Raw genomic sequence first — 20618 nt, 5'->3', positions numbered from 1 at the left:
CACGCTGCCGAGAGCGCTCAGAGCCCCGGCCCGCCGGCCCCATGCTGCTGGTCCGTGCCCCTGCGCTGCGGGTTCCCAGCTGTACATTACACTCGCCGTGGGAGCTCTTCTGTCCCCTCAGATTCTGAGTCGGGCTGAGGTGCAACTCAGTCTCTGTGTTGTCACGTTCTCAGGTGAGGACAGTATGCAGTCCTGGCCGACAGCCCCCAGCTAGAGCGGGAGGCCTTACTTCCCCAGGGCTGTGTTCTTCCTTGCTAGGGGTTGGCCGGCTTCCTGACCATGCAAATCCCATAGCAGCTGGGAGAGCTTGAGCAGGATTTGGGTGCGTGTTTGGGCTTAAAGAATGCACAAGTAAATTGAGGTTGCTGGCAGTTCAGGAATATGTAAATACACTTTCAATTTGCTTATACTTTCTTTCGCTTCTGCAAGAAAATGGCTTTGTCCCTGAATGCAGCATGTCAGAGCAGAGGTTCCCAAGATTTGAGGATGGTCTCTTCTGTCTCAGCTTTGGCATGTGTGGTTTTGTTCCTCATCCTAGCTCACTAGATGTTCCCACCAACACTGCTCTTCTGTCCCACCCTTGAGACGATGGTACGCAGCTCTGGTGGACATCAGCAGACGCAGGCTTGGCGATCTTGCTGGCAGAATTATAATTACATTGATCTGTGGCATTCTCTTAGGATCTGGAAAGTGCCCTCTGTCCCCAGTCCTCTGAGTTACTCACTTGTCAGGGTTTTAGATCACCTTGTGCTTTGAAATGAGAAGGGAGGAAGATGTGTCAAGACGGCTTTATAAATTCTCCAGAGGGCCCCTCCGAGATAGCAATACCCGTGTAGACATGTGAAAGCTTTATTTCTGACTTTCTCATTTTAATCTTCCAGTACACAAGGGTCTGGATCCCTGACCCTGATGAAGTGTGGCGCTCAGCTGAATTAACCAAGGACTACAAAGAGGGAGAGAAGAGCCTCCAGCTCAGACTGGAAGATGGGACAGTAAGTGCGGGCCGTGCGGGGGCACATGGGGGTCTGCCAGCCCGGGCAGGGTGGTCTGCTGCGGGCTGGAGTTTCCCCCCGCAGAGGAGAGCTGCTTGAGCCCCTGGCATCTTTTTGTTCCTGCTGACGATCATGTATGTGAAAGTGGTAAAGCATAAGAAATCCACGCCCACTGGTGTTGGCCACCGAGAGATCTCTCGTGACCACAGCAAGGATCTTCTTGGAAGGGAAGGGAGGGTTCCCTTCGTGGGGCTGAGGCATCATTGGGAGGAGAGGCAGGAGGTGCCAGGAGAGACAGCACATGGGAGAGTGGTTGAAGCCCTGGCTCTGGACCTAGCCTGTGTGGGGATTGGGACCCCCAGCCATTGCTAGCTCTGTGCCCTTGGGCAAGTTTGTGTCCTTCTGTACCAGTTACTTCATCTGTTCCGCTTGAGTGATGGTTTGTCTGGGGGTCTTTTGAGAAAAAAAGGAGTTGCTATGTGACATGTGCTTAGAACAGTGCCCAGCATGTGAGCCCTCCCTGTGCGTGGGCTACTGTAGCGAGATGGCTTTATAGCTGCCCTTCAAGTGTCTTCAGTCAAAGGGAAGACAAAGTAGTCAACCCTGAACTCTTCCTCTGGCACCATCGGATTTTTTTTTTCCCCACGAGCTTTTGTGACTAGCCTTCCCTGTGAAGTGTGCGTTTCACAAATATTTGAATGCTCGCACTGTGTGGGGTCTTGGGGGTGTACGCGGCCCCGCCATTGTGGGGAGCACAGAGGGACAGCAGAGTGCTGTGACCCATTGCGTGAGGCACAGGTGGGTGGATAAGGAATAGGACAGAAAAGACAAGCTGAGGAGGGGAAGGTGCTGAGGGAGTTGCAGGGGTCGTGGAAGGGAGCTGGCCATTGAGGACTCAGGGTGGCGGAATGCGTGTGCTGAGTGTCCCAGGCAGGGGTGGATGTGTGTGACAAAGCTCTGAGGCTACACGGTGTTCCTTTTGCATGTTGAAGGAAAGGAGGCCTGTGCCCCGAGGCACCTTCTGAAGAAGGGGTCAGAGAGGTGGCCTGAGGACACAGGCACACGTCATGTGGGCAGGCCTTATGGTGGGGGGTGACTGCGAGAGAAACAGGCATTGCAGGAGGGCATTTGACACACGGTGTTACATGAGTTTCAGGCACACAGCACAGAGATTCGACAAGGTTAGGCCTTGTGCTATGTGGGTATTGGGCTCCGTGAAATAAGTCCTCCTGAGAAAGATGAATGCCACGGGAAATGACTTTTTTTTTTTTTTTTTTTCCCCTTTCTCGATTCCATATTGAGAAACCGGTTTTGAGGGAAGTGGCAGGAGGAAAGCAAGCATTGGCCTCAGGGTGGGTTATGTTGGAGGGGCTGCCGTGGGGCAGGAGTTGGGTGGAGGGAAGGCCGGGGAGCTCCCGGCCTCCCCCCGAGATTGCAGTAGCCCTCAAAGTTGGGACCACACCAGTTAGCCTTTGATCATTGACTGTCTTGTTGTTCCTCCTTCCTTCAAGCATCTTGATCTTGTCTTTCTCATTAGCAATGACCTACTTGAGAAATGGACCTTGTCTTAGTCTTTGCTCACATAGTATATACCGTGGTTGGCGATTAACTCCTGGGTCGGCAGCAAGATGGGACAGTTCCGCTTACTAACCTCTGTCTGCATCCCCTCAAGCCCATCACTCGGTAAAACTGGGACACTGAGCTACACGTTCACACCAAGGTGTGCACGCCTCACCTTCCCCTTCTCGGCAGGTGGACATGGCTCGCCTCCTCTTGCTTTTGAGGCGCGAATCTAAATTCCCGACAGATGGAATCATGTTTACTCTGTGGAATAACTTCCCACCCCACGCCCCAAACAAAATAAAATTAGTTCACCCACTTGAGTGGTGTGACTTCTCTTCCAACATATCTCATTTTAGATGATCTTTTAAGTGGGTGGGTATTTTTAAAGGTTTGTACAGAGGTAGTGAGGAATGACCTGCCGCGCTGCTAAAACAGCAGATGCTTGCCTCCCCAGCTGAGAATCTGCCCAGTGTGACTAATCCTGGCAGCTGCCCCGGACCTCCCCCCCCCCCCCCCCTGCTATGTGGCCAGTCAGCGTGTGATCAGAAGGGATGCCGGGGGTGCACATCAGCAGCCCTGGAGAAATAATGGCCTCTGAACCTCCAGCTCTGTCCAGGTCACTTGCAGAGTGTGGTTTGGCCACTGTTGGACCAAGTGGTCACTGGGAGCGACGAAGCTGAGCGAGCGGTGGCCCAGAGGCAGGAGGGCAGAAGTTGGAGGACTGGCCTCTGTGAGCTTGAAGAGCCTCTGCTCTGTAGCTGAGAGTGTCCTCGTGTGTCAGGCTGGCCGGAATCCAGCTGCAGTGCTCCACATCCTTCCACCACCTCAGTCCAAGAGTGCGGGTTTCCCTGTGGTGGCGAAGGGCGAAGATATGTTCGTTCTTTTCTGGAACAACAGTGTCCTCCCCCCTCCCCCCCAAGCTTCTACTTTATGCTTGCTTGTGTGTTCAGCTCAAGGTGGTCCGGCTTCTTAGTGTTCCTCTGAGATGTTTCTTCTTCATCGTCGCTTATCATTTTAGTTGTGGTCAAATACACAAAACATCAAACTGGCCACGTTAGCTATTTTTAAATGCACAGTTCAGTGACGTAAAGTACTTCGACTTTGTTGTACCTCCATCCTCGTCCAGAACTCTTGATCTTGCAAAACGGAAACTCTGTCTCCATTCAGTGCTAACTCCCCACTCCTCCCTGCAGGTACTGCTAACACTGTCGGGGTCTGAGTTTGATGGCTCTGGGTTCTACCGTATTTGTCCCGTGCCTGGCTTGTTTTCCTGAGCACAATGTAAGATACTTTCTATTCAAGCCAATGGGAAACTTCTTGGAAAAGGAGAGTGTCCTCTCTGTCTCCCCGCGGCTGTGATGGGTGCCGAGTAGCCAGGTGTGCCCACCCTTACCGCTGTGCTGCTTCTAAACGGGGTGGGGCATCTCTGCCAGTTGGCAGACTGTGCTGATGCCAAGTTCCCTCCTTGTTTGCTTGCAGCAGAGCTGAACCTGGCAGCCCTTGGATCTTGCCTCCACCTCCCTTGTAACTCCTGCCCTCTAGTGGCAGGGGAAATTCACCATTTCCATGGTTTTGCATTTAATTTTTTTTTTTTTTTTTAATTTAAATTCTAGTGAGCATTGCAATCTTGGTTTCAGGAGTAGAGTTCAGTGATTCATCACTTACATACAACACCCGGTGCTTATCATGGGAGGTGCCCTCCTTAATGCCCAGCACCTGTGTAGCCATCCCCCTGCCTGCCTCCCTCCATCAAGACTCAGTCTGTTAAGCCTCTTATGGTTTGCTTCCCTCTCTTTTCCTCCTCCTCCCGTAATTAGTTCATATATTTTGTTCCCTAAAATCCACATATGGTGGTGTGCCTGGGGGTTCAGTCGGTTAAGCAGCCAACACTTGATGTCAGATCAGGTTTTGATCTCAGGGTCAAGAGTTCAAGCCCCACACTGGGTGTGGAGCCTACTTAAAACAAACAAACAAAAATTCCATGTATGAGTGAAATCATATGGAATTTGTCTGTTTTTTTTTTTTTTTTTAAGATTTTATTTGAGAGAGAGCCCAAGGGGTGGTGGGGTGGGGGTGGGGGACAGGGAGAAGGAGAAACAGACTCCCTGCTGAGCACGGACCACCCACCAACCCCAACACAGGGCTGACCCCAGGATCCTTAGATTATGACCTGAGCCAAAGGCAGATGCTTAACTGACTGAGCCACCCAGGTGCCCTGAAGTTTATTATTCTCTAAGTGATTTATTTTACTAAGCATAATACACTTAAGCTCCATCCATGTTGTTGTAAATAGTAAAATATTCTTTTTGATGGCAGAATAATATTCCATTGTATATTTATCTCTATCCATTCGTCAGTTGGTAGACACGTGGGCCCTTTCCATAGTTTGGCTATTGTAGGTAATGCTGCTGTAAACATCAGGGTGCCTGTGCCCTTTCAAATCTGTATTTTTGTATCCTTTGGTAAATACCTAGTAGTGCAATTGCTGAGTGATAGGGTAACTCTATTTTTAACTTTTTAGGAACCTCCACACTGTTTTCCAGCATGGCTGCACTAGCTTGCATTCCCACCAACAGTGTAAGAGGATTCCCCTTTCTCTGGATCCTCACCAACATCTGTCATTTCCTGACTTGTTAATTTTAGCTATTCTGACAGGTGTGAGGTGGTATCCCCTTGTGATTTTGATTCACATTTCCCTGATGATGAGCGATGCTGAGCATCTTTTCATGTGTCTGTTGGCCATCTGGATGTCTTCTTTGGAAAAGTGTCTAGGTCTTCTGCCCATTTCTTAACTGGATTATTTGCTTTTTGAGTGTGGAGTTTGATAAGCCCTTTATAGATTTTGGATGCTAACCCATCATCAGATATGTCCTTTGCAAATGTCTTCTCCCATTCCGTGGGCTGCCTGTTAGTTTTGTTGACTGTTTCCTTCACTGTGCAGAAGCTTTTTATCTTATGAGGTCCCAGTAGTTCACGTTTGCTTTTGTTTCCCTTGCTTCTGGCAATGTGTATAGTGAGAAGTTGCTGTGGCTGAGGTCAAAGAGGTTGCTGTCTATGTTTGTCTCTAGGATTTTGGTTTCCTGTCTCACATTCAGGTCTTTCCTCCATTTTGAATTAACCTTTGTACTGTAAGAAAGTTTCATTCCAGTTTCATTCTTGTGCGTGTTGTCCAGTTTTCCCAACACCATTTTTTGAAGAGACTCTTTTTTCCCCTTGGATGTTCTTTCCTGCTTTGTCAAAGATTAGTTGACCAGAGATTTGTGGGTCCATTTCTGCATTCTCTGTTCTGTTCCATTGATCTGTGTGTCTGATCTATGTGACGGTACCATACTTTCCTGGTAACTCCAGCTTTGCCTTTCTTTTTCAGGATTGTTTTGACTATCTGGGGTCTTTTGTGGTTCCATACAAATTTTAGAATTGTTTGTTCTAGTTCTGGGAAAAATGCTGGTGGTATTTTTTTTTTCCTCAATATACATTTGTCTTTTTATTTATTTTTTAAAATTTCTTTTCAGCGTAACAGTATTCATTGTTTTTGCACCACACCCAGTGCTCCATGCAGTACATGCCCTCCCCAATACCCACCACCTGGTTCCCCCAACCCCCCACCCCCCGCCCCTTCAAAACCCTCAGGTTGTTTTTCAGTATCCATAGTCTCTCATGGTTCACCTCCCCTTCCAATTTCCCTCAACTCCTTTCTCCTCTCCCTCTCCCCTTGTCCTCCATGCTATTTGTTATGCTCCACAAATAAGTGAAACCACATGATAATTGGCTCTTTCTGCTTATGATAATTGGCTCTATCTCTGCTCTCTATGCTTATTTCACTCAGCATAATCTCTTCCAGTCCTGTCCGTGTTGCTACAGAAGTTGGGTATTCATCCTTTCTGATGGAGGCATAATACTCCATAGTGTATATGGACCACATCTTCCTTATCCATTCGTGCTGGTGGTATTTTGTGGATTACATTAAATTTGTAAATTACTTTGGATAACATAGACATTTTAACAATGTATATTATTCTGATCCATGAGCATCTAATGTTTTTTGATTTCCTTATGTCTTTTTCAGTTTCTTCCATAGTGTTCTATCATTTTCAGAGTACAGATTTTTTTTTTTTAACCTCTTTCATTAGGTTTATTCCTAGGTATCTTATGGTGTTTTGTGCAGTTGCAAATGGAATGGATTCCTTGATTTCTTCTGCTTTATTGTTAGTGTATAGAAATGCAACAGATATCTATGTCGATTTTTATGTCCTGCAAGTTTGCTGAATTCATATATTTGAGCAATTTTTTGGTGCTTTCTAGTTTTCTAAATAGAATATCATGTTGTCTGTGAAAGTTTGACCTCTTTCTTGCTGATTTGGATGCCTTTTATTCCTCTTGTTGCCCGATTACTGAGGCTAGGACTGCCAGTACTATGTTAAATAGTAATGGTTAGAGTGGGTATCCCTGTCTTGTTCCTGACTGTCGGGGAAAAGCTCTGGTTTTCCTGTTAAGGATGACATTAGCTGTGACTGTTTCACACATGGCCTTTATGGTGTTGGGTATGTTCCATCTCTGCGTGTCTCCTGCCTGGAGTTCGTATTCAGTGTTTGTATCCTACCTGTGTCTCCACATACCCGAGCCCTTGAACATTGGTGGGGCCAAGGCAAGCGGGTGGGTGTGAGCCTGCCTCTGCCAGTAAAGACATGCTTCATCAACAGGCACGTGAAACCCACATTGCTGATTTTTGAAAACGAAAACATCTAATATATTAAAAACATGTTTGCGACTCTCTACTCTTCCATCTCCATCTGGCTGCTGTGTAAATAACTGTTGTCTTTAAGCATGTTGTGCTTGTACCTGTATGTAAAGAAACTGCAGAGGAACATGAATCATGAAGTATTGCAACATCTCCTTCTTGACGTGTTGCCGTGATTACAAACACTGTACTAATTTGTGAGGGCCTCTGGAGCCCCGAGCCTCTAGGGAAGTGGGGACCTGACACTGGGCCTGGTATTGGTATTTCCATGTGTGAATTTTCTTTGCAGTTGTGCCTCCGAAAGGCAGGATTAATGTGCCAATTTAATTTGCCTTTGCTTTATTTACTCTAAGCATCTTGACTGCCTGGCTCCTCCCCACACCTGGAAGTGGTATCTGTCTCTGGTGTTGGCAGTGTTAGAGTCCACAGGCCTGCTAGGACCTGGCGGCCATTGTCTTACCTGACAACGTGGAGCAAGAGGTGTGCAAGAGCGTTTCCCTGGGGCCGAATGGCTTAGTCCCAGTGTGCCAAATGGCTTAGTCCCAGTGTGCCGAGGGCTGCAGATCTCACTGCGTCAGCACCGAAGCCTGATGCCAAGGGGCAGAGTGACCATGTATTCTTTCATAAGCTTCTGTTTTGTGTTTAAAACGATGGAGCCCTTGAAGATGCAGGGCCCAGGGAAGGGGCCCTCTTACTCAGGTCTGAGGACGATGCCAAACATCGCAAGCTATTACAGCCAGGAGATGGCCAGCTTGGTTCTTTATGCCCAGAAGCAAATGTTGCAGAAGAACTGGACCACTGCGCTTGACCATTGGCGCACTCAGACCTGTGCACCTAGAGAATGTCCACAGGGCTCATCAGTGCAGTTCAGGGAAATGTCAGCTGTGTGCACAGCTGGTGAAGTAAGAGCTCAGAGTGGTCAATACGCTTGTCCCAGTAGAACTTCTTAGTGCAAGTGATTTTCATTTTACTGGTTATTTCTGTTCTTTAATATTTGTTTGGTCACCTAATAATTTTTTGCCTCCAGTAGCTCAATAATCCACAGTTGAGGCTGTCTTTGTTCAGATGGCAAGGATAATGGGAGGAAGACTGTATTTATTCTGTTTGTTTTGTACATATACAAAAAACGTTTAAAGGTATAGAACAAATGGTGCATAAAGGTCTATTATTTATATTGTTACCAATGCAATTAGTTATCTTACCTAAAGTAGGCTATAATTTTCCAATGGAAATATTTTTATTGTAAAATACTCGTAACCTAGAAATGACCGTCTTCACCATTTTCCGAGGTGTGCCGTCACGGGCATTAAGGGCGCTTACGCTGCTGTGCGATCACTGCCAGCATCCATCTCTGGAGGGATCTGTGTCCTGTTACCGTTGCCCCTTTCCTCTGCTGTATCCCTCTGCTGTATTTTCCATCAGTTAGGACATTTTGCCTGGCTGCTTCTGCTCAGAGATGGTCGAGGCAGTGATTTCTGCTCCCTGTTCTCTCCCTACCCCACCCAGCACAGGGACATTGGGCAGTGTCTGGATACGTTTTGGGTTGTCCTAACTAAGGAGGGTGGTCTGCTACTGCTAAGGCAGGTAGAGGACAGGGATGTTGCTAAGCACCCCAGAATGCCCAGGGCAGCCAGCAACACCCACACTCCCCATCCTAAATGTGAATAGTGTGGAGGTTGAGTAAACCCTGGATTAAGCCCATAGAGGAAGTGGTCTGGATTTTTCTTTGCTGAGACCCACCTAGTCAAAAGCCAAACTAGGACCCCACGATTCCAGCAGAATGTCAAAGCTGTGTTTCTGGCTAATTTGGAATCAAAAGATTAACTTGGACTCTGTATTTTTATGCTGCTGTCATTTTGTTTAAAATAACTTTTATGTTTTCCTTTATGGCTATTTTCTTCCCTTAATTACTTGTATCACCATTTATTCACAATTCATTAAAAGCAGTTGCGCTGTGATATGCCAGGGTCTGGTTATACAGCAGTGAAAACAGCACGTCTGTATCCTTGTGGGGGCTTTTGGTTTAACTTGTAATGAATCTAATACATATGTAAGCATAGGATTTAGAAAATGAAAAGGTCAAGGCCAGGAATCTTTAGAAATCTATTAGCAACTTGGTGGCATACTGGCCTCTACCTCCAGTGTACCTTTCATACTCCTCCTAAATGCACACTCTTTCTGAAACCCCCTTGGGCCCCTACTTCCGAGTTTCTTGCCGACATCTCAAACCAGGAACATGTACCGTGGTAGACACCATACCTAAAAGCTCCACCATGGTTCTGAGCCCATTTTGACTTCTCTAGTTGGGTGCCAGAGTACGCTATGTGTAGCCCTTCAGGGTCAACACCCACTCCCTGCCAGCTGTTACCCGTATTAGTACTAGCTTCCTTTTCTCTGGATCTCTAGTTCTGTGGGTAGAGTAGGAGAAAGAAATTGGCTTTATCTACCATACATGCTTCTTCTTAGCCCCAAATCTTTGTGTTGGTAGTTGTCACGCAAGGGTATTTCTAGGATCATGTTCTCTTTATGTAATTCTGTATAACACGGGTATGAGTTGATATGAGAGAGGTCATGAAAAAATCCAGTGTTCCATTCAGCTAATAATTTTTGAGCATCTACTAAGTATTCTAAAACCATAGACCCATAGAGTGTAAAACAATCTAGACCAATGTTCTCCAGAAGAACATTCTGGTACAGTGGACTGTGGTCTGTCTGTATTGGCCAGTGAGGTAGTCACTGGCCACAGGTATCCACTGGGCCTTTGAAATGGGACTCGTGCGGGCTGAGAAATGGAAGTTTTGATTGTGTTTAATTTCAGTGAATTTAATTTCAATAGCCACACGTGCTGGCCTATTGGAAAGGGCAAGTATGGACTAATCCCCTAACCTCTTCCTCTATATTCTCAAGTTTTTACTAGTCCAAATATGCTAGGTGAGGACCAGCTGGAGATGGCCATCAGTTCCTCATCTCGGGGTGAGGTGGGGTGTGGAGCCACACAGGACATGCAGAGCAGACCTGCTCATTATGGGAGGGTGACGGAGAATTAAATCTTGTCACGAGTGTTAAAGTTTGGTTGCCTCTTCACCTCCGATGGACCTACTTACTACATTGTGAGGTCTTTTGTGCCAGGAAATTGTCATGGTCCCTGATCACATCTTGAACGCTTAGATTTCAAATAAAACCATGTTAGCCATGAACGTTCGATACTAACAGCAGTGTTAGAATCAAAATCCTATTAAAGAAAACCCCTAAGTCTCTCTTTCCCTGCTTCCCCCTGGATGCACTCACAGCCCAGACACTGTTCCGTTAGATGCTGAACTCGCACCTCCTCCAGCCTTGCTGTGGCTCGGGGCATGTTGACTTTCCAGTCCTCCTGTAACCGGCACCACTGGCTTGTTTGTGGACCTTATTTTCACAAAACTGCATATGCATTTCCCTCTGTGCACTTGGAGGAGAGTTTTCGAGGGAGTGTTCCATCTGAGGAAAAATGAAATGCCAGCATTTCTGTCTCAGGGTTTAAAGACTCAGAGCTCAGGTCCCTGCTTTCTGATCTGAACAACCAGGGGTTGGGCTGTGGTTCTGTACTTGGCTGTGTCCTGGGCTGCGTACCAGGGCTGGGCGTGGGGTGCGGAGCCACACAGGACATGCAGAGCAGACCTGTCGCTCCAGGGGCGGGGACATCTCTGCGGGGAGGTCTACAGACAGACTCAGCGAGAGGGAGGGTGCAGTTAGGATCCCAGCTAGAGGCAAAGGGTGGCGGGTGGGGGAGAGCCATCACCTCTAGAACTTAAAATCTCAACTCCATTTCCCCTTGTTGCCCATCTTCTAGAAATTCTGTATCCTGCTAGGGAGTGATAGCTAGTTTATTGCTCTCCTCTATGGAGTAAACTTGGTAAAAGACCTTTTCACAAAAAGAAGAGCCTTGATACACACACACCAACACATACATAACCCCACCCAATAGGAACGTATACAAAGAAAACCTCACTCACATGGCTAACTGTTGCTAATTTGTGGGGATGTTGCTGTATTTCATTCTCTTCATAAATTCAGCAGGATGCTGTGGGTAGCTGCTTGTCTGTAAACACAGTTGTATGTCAGGTTTAACTTTCACGATTTATAGATTGTTGAGATCATTGCCCATTTGCGAGATGGTCTCCTGAGGCCAAGAAAGAGTCTATTCATGAAAGGGTCTGACGGGCTGTTGCCAGCTGCCTTCTAAAAGGTCAGTCCAGGGGCGCCTGGGTGGCTCAGTGGGTTAAGCCGCTACCTTCGGCTCAGGTCATGATCTCGGGGTCCTGGGATAGAGTCCCGCATCGGGCTCGAGTCCCGCTCTCTGCTCAGCAGGGAGCCTGCTTCCCTCTCTCTCTCTGCCTGCCTCTCTACTTGTGATTTCTCTCTGTCAAATAAATAAATAAAATCTTTAAAAAAAAATAAAAAAAAAATAAAAGGTCAGTCCATCTGAACCTGGGCACAGCACACCTGTGTGGCCACATCCTTTCTATTGAAGGTCTTAGCAGTTTCTATACCTTTGCTTATGTGGTGGATAATGGTGTTGCTGATCTATTATTTGCATTTCTTTGGTTAATGGCCATTGAATAGTTTTTCATGTGGTCTGTAGTTTTTGTGTGTGTGTGTGTGTGTGTGTGTGTGGCTTGTATCCTATACATAATTTTCTGTTGGGGTATTTTTTTTTTTTTTTAAAGATTTTATTTGTCAGAGCTAGAAGGAAAGCACAAGCAGTGGGAGGGAGAAGCAGGTTCCCATGACCTGAGCCAAAGGCAGACACTTAAAAGGACTGAGCCACCCAGGTATCCCAGGGTATTAGTTTTCTGTTTGACTTCTTAAAACTTCGGTTACTAAGTTTAATTCTGTTATGTAATGCAAGATCCTTTTCCCCCTCTCTCATTTTACTCTGCATGTGTTGTGTTTTATGATGGCTTCAAAATTCTACTGATCGTCAAAATACAAAAATTTGCAACATACTTCTGACTTTCCCATCATTCTTTAAAAGTACTTCCTTCTGAAGGTTTTAAAACTACCGGACTACATTTTCTTTCTCATTTTGGTCTTATTCTTTTGTTTTATCTAAAACTTACTTTGTATGAGGGAATGAGACTAGAACACAAGTTCAGTTCTTCTTCTCTAAACAGCTTCAAGTTTACCTGCTGCAATTAGAAGGAAAATTCCTTTTAATAACTTCAGTGTTATGAACAAATTTTCCTTCTGTGTCTGCATTTATTTTTGGATCTGCTATTAGATTTTGTCTGTCTGCCGATTTTTAGCACCATTCCTATATGTGCTGACTATAGTATACCTTAAGATCTGGTTGTGCAAGACCATCTAAAAGTGGGGCAAGAGAGAACATTGATATTTATGTTCTTTGGGGAAAAAAAAATTTATTCCAGTAAATTGAGGCTATGCCCATAGAATTTCCTGAAAGGCTTATATAAGAGTGGTTCTTAAAATATCTATAGACCACCTGTTGCAGAGCTACTTGTAGATTTCTTTTTTTTAATTTCAGATTCCTGGGTCCCACCCCAGACTCTGCCTACACATAAGTAGTGTTTGAGAAACTGTTTTTTTACAAGTTTTTAGATTTTAAAGAACACCATGAAAAAACTTAGATAAAACATGGTAACCCAAGCCAAGAGTCTACTGTTTAAACACTAAAGAACATCATCTTTTTATTACATAGAATATTTATATACATAAGTCAGTTATAAGTCTGTCCTGTCAATAAACATCTTCGGAGTACTCCCATCTAAGTGTCACGCTAGGGTCACAAGGATGGCACCTTGCATTTGAGACTCCCTGGTGACACATGTTAAAGTGAAATGATTTTTCTGGAGTAGCTTGCAGTCGGCCTGTCGCGCAACAGATGTACAACTCGAGGGCATTCATGTAGCGCAGTTAGTTGTAAGGCAATCCCAATAAAAAGGGAATGGGTCAGTTGATGAGGAGAGGAAAGCAAGAGCCTTAAATGAGAGCAAAGAAAGTTGGCTGCTTGGGAGAAGGAGCAGTACTCCTATTGCAACCACAACCAAAGACCCACTATGGAGGAGCTCGACAAGCCAGTAGAATATGTCATTAAATCTCATTGTGTTTCCAAATCTCTAGTGTTATTCATTTTTTATCTCAATACATTGGGATTATGTCACCAGCAAGTTTTCGGCATCTCTTATGGCAAGATGAACATTCCGTTCAGTTGGCCCTTCTTTAGAATGGGTTATTGGTCTCCATCACTCAGGATCATGTGAGCGCAGTAACCCTAGCCGACAGGACAGCGAATGCAGGCTACATGCTTCCTAACCCTGCCTTTTTGTGTCTATTACATGCATTTCTTTAGATTCGGGAATACCCCATTGATGTCCAAAGCAACCAGCTGCCTTTTCTGCGGAATCCAGATATCCTGGTGGGAGAAAATGACCTCACTGCCCTTAGCTACCTACACGAGCCTGCAGTTTTGCACAATTTAAAGGTCCGTTTCCTGGAGTCGAACCATATCTACACTTACTGTGGTAAGTGGTGTGCCTCTGTTGTCTGCATGGGTTTGAAAGGACTTAGGATCTTCAGACTGTACGTGTTCAGCTCTAATAGTTAGGAATCCTACTAGCATTCTCCTAAGTACCTCTCATCCGAGACCCTTGCAGGGTTTGCAATCAGAGAATGTGCTTAATTAGGCCACCTTGCATCTCGGTGGGACGAAATCACAGCTCAACCAGGAAAGAAATGGACCACACGGTGTGGCTTGACTGACTTCGGCGTAGTCTGGGGTCTGTAGGAAAGCAGTAGAGGCATTCTAGGGTCCTAGCTCGGGTGTCTGTGCCATCACTGGGCACACCCCCGGAAACCGATGCCTAGCAGGCTTCTGTTCTAGCCTAAGATAGTCTGTCTTTGTCTGACCTCTCCCTTGCCGTGTACAAACATGGTGCATGATGAATATTTGTCGAATTCATGAGCAGAAAACATGACAAATGCTTTAAAACAAAAGTCCATAAATTCCATTTTTGTTTTTCTTGAAACTTCTCAATTTCCTGCATTCCATTTTTTTTCTTTTCTTTTCTGGGGAGTGTGAAGTGGTATGGTGAAAACCAGAGGCCTGTCCATGATTGTCTGAGGAGCAAACCATTTTGGGGAGGCCTGTCCATGATTGTCTGAGGAGCAAACCATTTTGGGGTCTGGCTGAGCAGTCAGGCTGTGGCTGCTTTGGGGGGTGGTGGTGGGGGTCGTCCCTGCTGTGCTTTGAGCCCTGGTCTTCTCTGTTGATCACAAGGGAGGCCTCAGGACCAGGGTTTTTTGCACTGTGATATTATTCCACTTCGGTTTGGAATTGGTTGGTTGTCTCCTAAGTTCCCTGAGCTTTTCTGCTAGACTTCAGTGCTTGAGAAGTAGTTTCGCAAATACTTCTTCAACCTGATTGCTGGTGAGAAGCCTATTTGAAAAAGACCATCAGTTATCAGAGACTTCAACAAGTTGGGCTTTAAAAATAAATAAATAAATAAATAAATAACCCCAAACAACAACAACAAAACCATCAGCTTCACTTTTTAAAGTCCTCCTTTCTAAAATAGCCCCTGGTATTGGTACATAATTCTCCAAATTGGAGTTGACCCCTCCGGTGTCAACTGTTCAGAGTGACCAACATGGCACAGGATATGGAGTCCTCAAGAAGCACTTCCTTCTGCTCTGAAAGTGGCTGAGACATTTTAGGAAAACATGTGACCTCGGAGTATAATACTGAAATACCAAAATGCTACATGAATTAGACTTTTATACAGCCCTCTAACAAGCAGGACAACATGTTAAGGCTGTTTTTGAGAGACTCCTCCAAGTCATTAGTTTTAGGAGAAATATATCAGTTCTAGGTGTTACTTTTCAGTCCAGGTTGTCTTTTTGGACAGACTTCCATTTGAAGACTTGGTGGGTGTCTTTCTCTCCCTTAGCCTGAAATGTAGTACACCAGATGATTCCAAGTATTCTGGTATGTTTTTTTCCTTTTAAATTAGACTTTTTAAAGCAACTGTGTTTAGGTTCACAGCGAAAATGAGTACGAGAGAGAGATTTCCCATATAACACCCCCTTCCCCCACACATGCTCAGCCTCACCTCCTGTTAACATTCTGCTCAAGAGCGATACGTTTGTTACAACCGAAGAACCCACGCTGACACATCGTTATCACCCAAAGTCTCTCGTTTCCATTGGGTTCAGTCGTGGTGGATGGACATTCTGTGGGTTTGAACACATGCATGACGGCATGGATCCACCATGATGGTACCCTGACAGTAGTTTGACTGCCCTCCGATCCCCTGGCCTTCACCTGTGCATCCCTCCCTCCCCCCCATTCCCTGGCCACTACTGATCTTCCCTGCTGCCACCATCATATTGTCTTCTGTGGGCTAGTGTAGGGTTGGAATCATGTGACCTTTCTGGATTGGCTTCTTCCACTTAGTAACAGGCGTTTCAGTTTCCTCCATGTCTTCTCATACCTTGATAAGCCCCCTTTTATAACACTAACAGTCCATTATCTGCGTGTGTCACAGTTTGAGTCACTTGTGGAAGGCACTCGTAGTTGCCTAAGTTTTGGCTGTTGTCAAAGCCGCCATGAACATCCATGTACAGGTGTTAGTGTCATAGAATGTTTTCACCGTCTTTGGATAAATACCAAGGAGTGTGAAAGCTGAATTCTGCAGTAACAGCATGTTTTGTAAGAAGCCACCAAAGTGGCTGTACCATTTTGTGCTCCCCCAGCGACGAAGTAGAACTTTCATTCCTCCACATCCTCACCAGCATTCAGTGTTGTCTTGTGTTGTGGGTTTTGGCCATTTGAATGTGTGTGTGGCGGTATCTCCTTAGAGCTGTAATCTGTACTTCCCTGGTGGTAATGTGATGTGCTTATTTGCCGTCTCTGGGTCTTGGGGAGGTCTCTGTTTAGATTTTTTGCCCATTTTTCTATCAGGTGGATCATTTTCTGATCCTCGAGTTTTAAGAGTTGTTTTTATTGGTTTTGGATATTTTACTCCTTTATCAGATACTTTTTTGGGGGCAGATGTTTTCCCCATTCTCTTCTCATTTTCTTGACTCGTGTACCTTTTCAAACACCAGAGGGGAACACCGTGTAGGAGATCTCCCGTCTTGGCAATGACCTTTCCATTCTTGCACTTTCCCACATGACTGGAAAAGCTCCCATTTTTTTGGTACCTCTGTCAGTGGTTTTCTTGAGATCCAGACTGTGCTCTTATTGGAAAGAAAAAGGCATGAATTTCTTGAAGATGGGATTTCATTTTTCTTTGTATGTTCTCCAATATTACCTTGCCTTTCCATGAAAGATCGGGGGTATTCGATGGTTTGCTGACTCTTCATGCAACATGTATTTGAGTCCGTCATTGTGACATACTTTCAGGAGATACAAAACATTCTTTAAAGAAGTGAAAAATAATACATGATATAAAATAATGTGAGCTAATAAAAATCTAACACTCTGTGCTTGCTATGCAAGATGCTGGTCCAAGAGTTCTTTATTAATCATTACCTGCAAGACAAGCAGGTGAAGGTAATTAGGATTCCCAGTTTTATAGTCCAGGAAACTGGGGCACCTAGAGTTCAAGTAATTCACCAGCATCCCCTAGTTAACACCGGTTGTGACAAGATTTGCTTGTGCAGCACTTCACGTGTATTTTAGGAGGGCTGTTTGCTGAGCATCTGTGTATGTGCACGCACACATGCTTATTCAACACTATAGGGTATTTGGAGGCCCGGCTTTCTTTTCTCCGCCGAAGCCTAGCACAGTGCCTGGTGGAGACTCAGACACATCTTGATTTAGTTGAGTGATTGGTTGTGATTCATTTTCCTACTCCATGTTTTGTTTTGATGTATATAAACAAGGCCTTTAAAAGACTTGTGCCGGCTGGCCGTCTTGCTGTCAGCAATCTGACTGCATTCTCTGTTTGCAGGGATCGTGCTGGTTGCCATTAATCCTTATGAGCAGCTGCCAATCTATGGTCAAGATGTCATCTATGCCTACAGCGGCCAAAACATGGGGGACATGGACCCACACATCTTTGCTGTGGCAGAAGAAGCCTACAAGCAGATGGCCAGGTAAGAAAGACTTCAGCCCGGCGGTCCTGGGTAGTCGGAGGGCAGAAAGGGAAGTGTCTCCTTCCTTGGCTGCTTTTGCCCAGTGGTCGAGTGGTGATTCTGGGGTTGCGTGAAAGTACTGGGGACAGATCCAACTCAGGTTCTAGTTCTCTCTGCCTTTCCCCTTGTCGTCATTGTCATCCTGTGAACCTGAACTTCTCCTTGAGGAGCAGGGGCTCCTAAGACTTCATTCAGTTTTTCTGAGAAATGACAAAAACAAATGCCTTGCAATTTCCTCTGTCCTTGCCTGCCTTTTAGATTGCTTGCCTCCCCTCCTGGGGTAACAGATTCATTTTCTAGCCTCACCATGCTAGCTTACCATGCGTTTCACAGATCCCGCTGAAGTCTTGCTTCCTTTGAAGGAACCAGGACTCCGAGAACTTCCTGAGCTACCAAGCATTTGAAATGGGAATTTTAAAACAGGGGTTATGTATAGTGGGTCTAGAGTTCTCTTTAGAGACTTAAGTCAATCTCCTCTGTTTTGCCCCCCCCCCCCTTTTTAAGCTCTGAAAGATGGGTACAGGTCTGTTTCATTGGAAAGTGGGTTAGGTGATTCTATTAGGGTTCTGCTGGGAAACAAACCAGTAGCAGGGAAAGAGAGGGAGAATGTGTGTGTTTGGGGAGGGGTCTGTGGGTTATTTTAAGGAATGGTTTTCTGTGGTTGTGCAGTCTGCTGGGCAGGCTGGCAGGCTGGAGACCTCCAGAGGAGTGAATATTGTATTTCAAGTCTGAGGCCAGTCTGCTGTCATAATTCTATCTTCAGGGAAGGTAAACTTTTTTTTTTTTTTTTTAAGTTCTTAGGGTCTTCATCTGATTGGTTGAGGCCCACCCACATTATGAAGGGTCATGGGTTTAAAAAAAAAAAAAAAAAAAAAAAAAAGATAGCCTGCCAATTGGAATGCTAATCTCTTCACCAGCACTACCTTGACTACTGCTTGACCAAATACTGGGGTCCTAGGCCAAGCTAAGCTGACATGTAAAACTAATCACCACACCAATGGTCTTGAACTATTCAGGCATAAGGTGGGGTTAGATAGATTCACCGACGTTTTGGTAGAAATGCATATTCCTATTAATGCTAACATGCTGGATCTTTCCAAGCAAATCTTTCTTGCCATCTCTGGAGAACTCCTTATGGAGCTAGCAAACTTAGGGAAGTCCTTTGTGGGGAGGAGGGCTGCTTTGGCTTATTTCGTGAGAGGGGAATCCCGTCTCAGATGATCTGTTTCAGTGGATTTCAGGGTATCATTTTCAGCCCTGTGAAAGTTTCTGTGAAAGAAGGCTGTTCTGTAGACTTCTCTCCTGATTTAGTATTGCCTTGCTGATTGTATAACTCAGTGTAGAAAAATTTCTGCTTCCTTATGGATATTTACTGACCATGTTCAATGTGAGCAGTAATGGGAGGGATGAGCAATTCAACAAACAGAATGATCCATAACCATTTTATTTCTCTAAAGTGTGGTGGGCACCTGGGGGGATAAAATGGTCTCTACCTTTGACAACTCTAATGCCATGAAGAAGACTACATACTGTATTAATCTACTTCAGGGCTTGACTAGAAATCACTTAGCTTGATAACTTATTGATGCAAACCTCCTGACGGAAAGCATGGTTCATGGTCAGGACATGTGGAGAGAAGAATGGGTTTTAATGTGCTTCGGTGTTTTAGTATGCAGCCCCACTCAGGTGTTACTGTGGGAGGTCAAGAGTATGGCAAAGTGGAGAAAGACCTGGGATTGGGACAGGCTCCCATGCTTTGGGAGAATCACTTGCGTTGAGTCTTCAACTGTCTTCCTTTCTTTGGAGGATGTCTTCTTTGTGGTTATAAAACAGAAGGTGAGGGGTGCCCGGGTGGCTCAGTCATTGGAGTGTTTGGCTTGTGGTTTTGGCTCAGGTCATGATCTCATGGGCTGTGAGATCGAGCCCCACATTGGGCTCTTTGCTCAGAGGGGAGTCTGATGGAGATTGTCTCCCTCTGCCCCTCTCCTTACTCAAAAGCATGCATGCACATAACACACACACTCTCTCTCTCTCTCTGTGTCTCTTCTAAAATCTTAAAACACACACACACACACGAGTGTGGCTTGTTTCTGATGACTTTCTACTATACTAAAAGTTCTAGCAGCTCTTTGACTTGTCTCTTGATGGATGTCGTTTATCATTGTTTTCCGTCCCATTCTCCTCTTACCCAGTTGCACTTAGATGTATCAGAAGTTGCTGGGGTTCTTTTACTGAAGACTTTTTGGGGTGCCCTGATAGCCTCCTAGCCTCCAGAGCTCTTCACACCATAGATCCTCCTGCTTAAATGCCCCCATTCCTCCCTTCCATGCCTGGAGCTGGGTGCATGGTTATTCGATACTTGGGTTATTTCATTTGCTTGGGTCCATGTTCACATGCACTAGAGGGAAGGGGATGCAGTTTTACAGGGTGGTGATGATACAGCCTTGCCCTAGGTTTATGAATTTCACAATTAAGGGGTTTGGATGTTAAAGTTGGACCAGGAATTGCTTCCTTCAGGGTTTTAAAGTTTATACTCATTTTACTCACTGAGTCCTAGGTTGTAGCCAAATAATTTTGCTGACATTCTTATGCAATTTTTGCTCATGAACGCGCATTAGAAGCATTAAGTCCAGCATGTGTGGCCATGGGAGAGAGCTATTTTTGAATGTTCTGGTGTCAGCAGCTTACGGTTTCTTACTGATTCGAGAGACACATTGGAAGCCCCAACAGAATCTTTGTTGGGCAGAAAAGTTTTTGCTGTATTTCCAGTATGGACCTTGTCTCTCATTTCCAGATGCTAGACCACATTCATTAAACAATACTTCCTGACTGGGTTGAGTTCCTCCTTGATTTATCAGTAGCTGTTGAAATAATGTTGTGATTCAAGTAGCCACAGCTTAGCACAGTGCGCCTTGCATCTGATCACCGGAACAGCTGGGTGAAGTAATCAGTGTAAGAAACCAAAGTTAATGACTTGAGGTATTGGGAGACTGTGACTCCATTGGCCTTGGATTCAGCAGTTATATCTCTTGATTCACTGGGGATTTGATTTTCTTTTCTTTTTTTTTCTTTCAAGTTTTTATTTAAATTCTAGTTAGTTACCATAGAGTATAGTATTGGCTTCAGGAGTAGAATTTAGTGATTCATCCCATATATATAATACCCAGTGCTGTTCATGGCAAGTGCCC

General features: G+C 45.3%; 1 protein-coding gene across 1 annotated transcript in view; it reads left to right on the top strand.

Annotated features, from left to right (window-relative positions):
• MYO5B (myosin VB) overlaps window positions 1-20618 on the top strand; it is a 340313-nt gene that overhangs the window by 144959 nt on the left and 174736 nt on the right. The window contains exons 2-4 of the mRNA XM_059409632.1: window positions 882-992; window positions 13643-13814; window positions 17247-17391. Of these exons, the coding sequence (XP_059265615.1) occupies window positions 882-992; window positions 13643-13814; window positions 17247-17391 (428 nt within the window). The remainder of the gene's footprint in view (window positions 1-881; window positions 993-13642; window positions 13815-17246; window positions 17392-20618) is intronic.

Source organism: Mustela nigripes, chromosome 8 (genome assembly GCF_022355385.1).
Source record: "Mustela nigripes isolate SB6536 chromosome 8, MUSNIG.SB6536, whole genome shotgun sequence".
NCBI classification, from domain to species: Eukaryota; Metazoa; Chordata; class Mammalia; order Carnivora; family Mustelidae; genus Mustela; species Mustela nigripes.
This window is presented reverse-complemented; position numbering and strand designations above follow the sequence as displayed.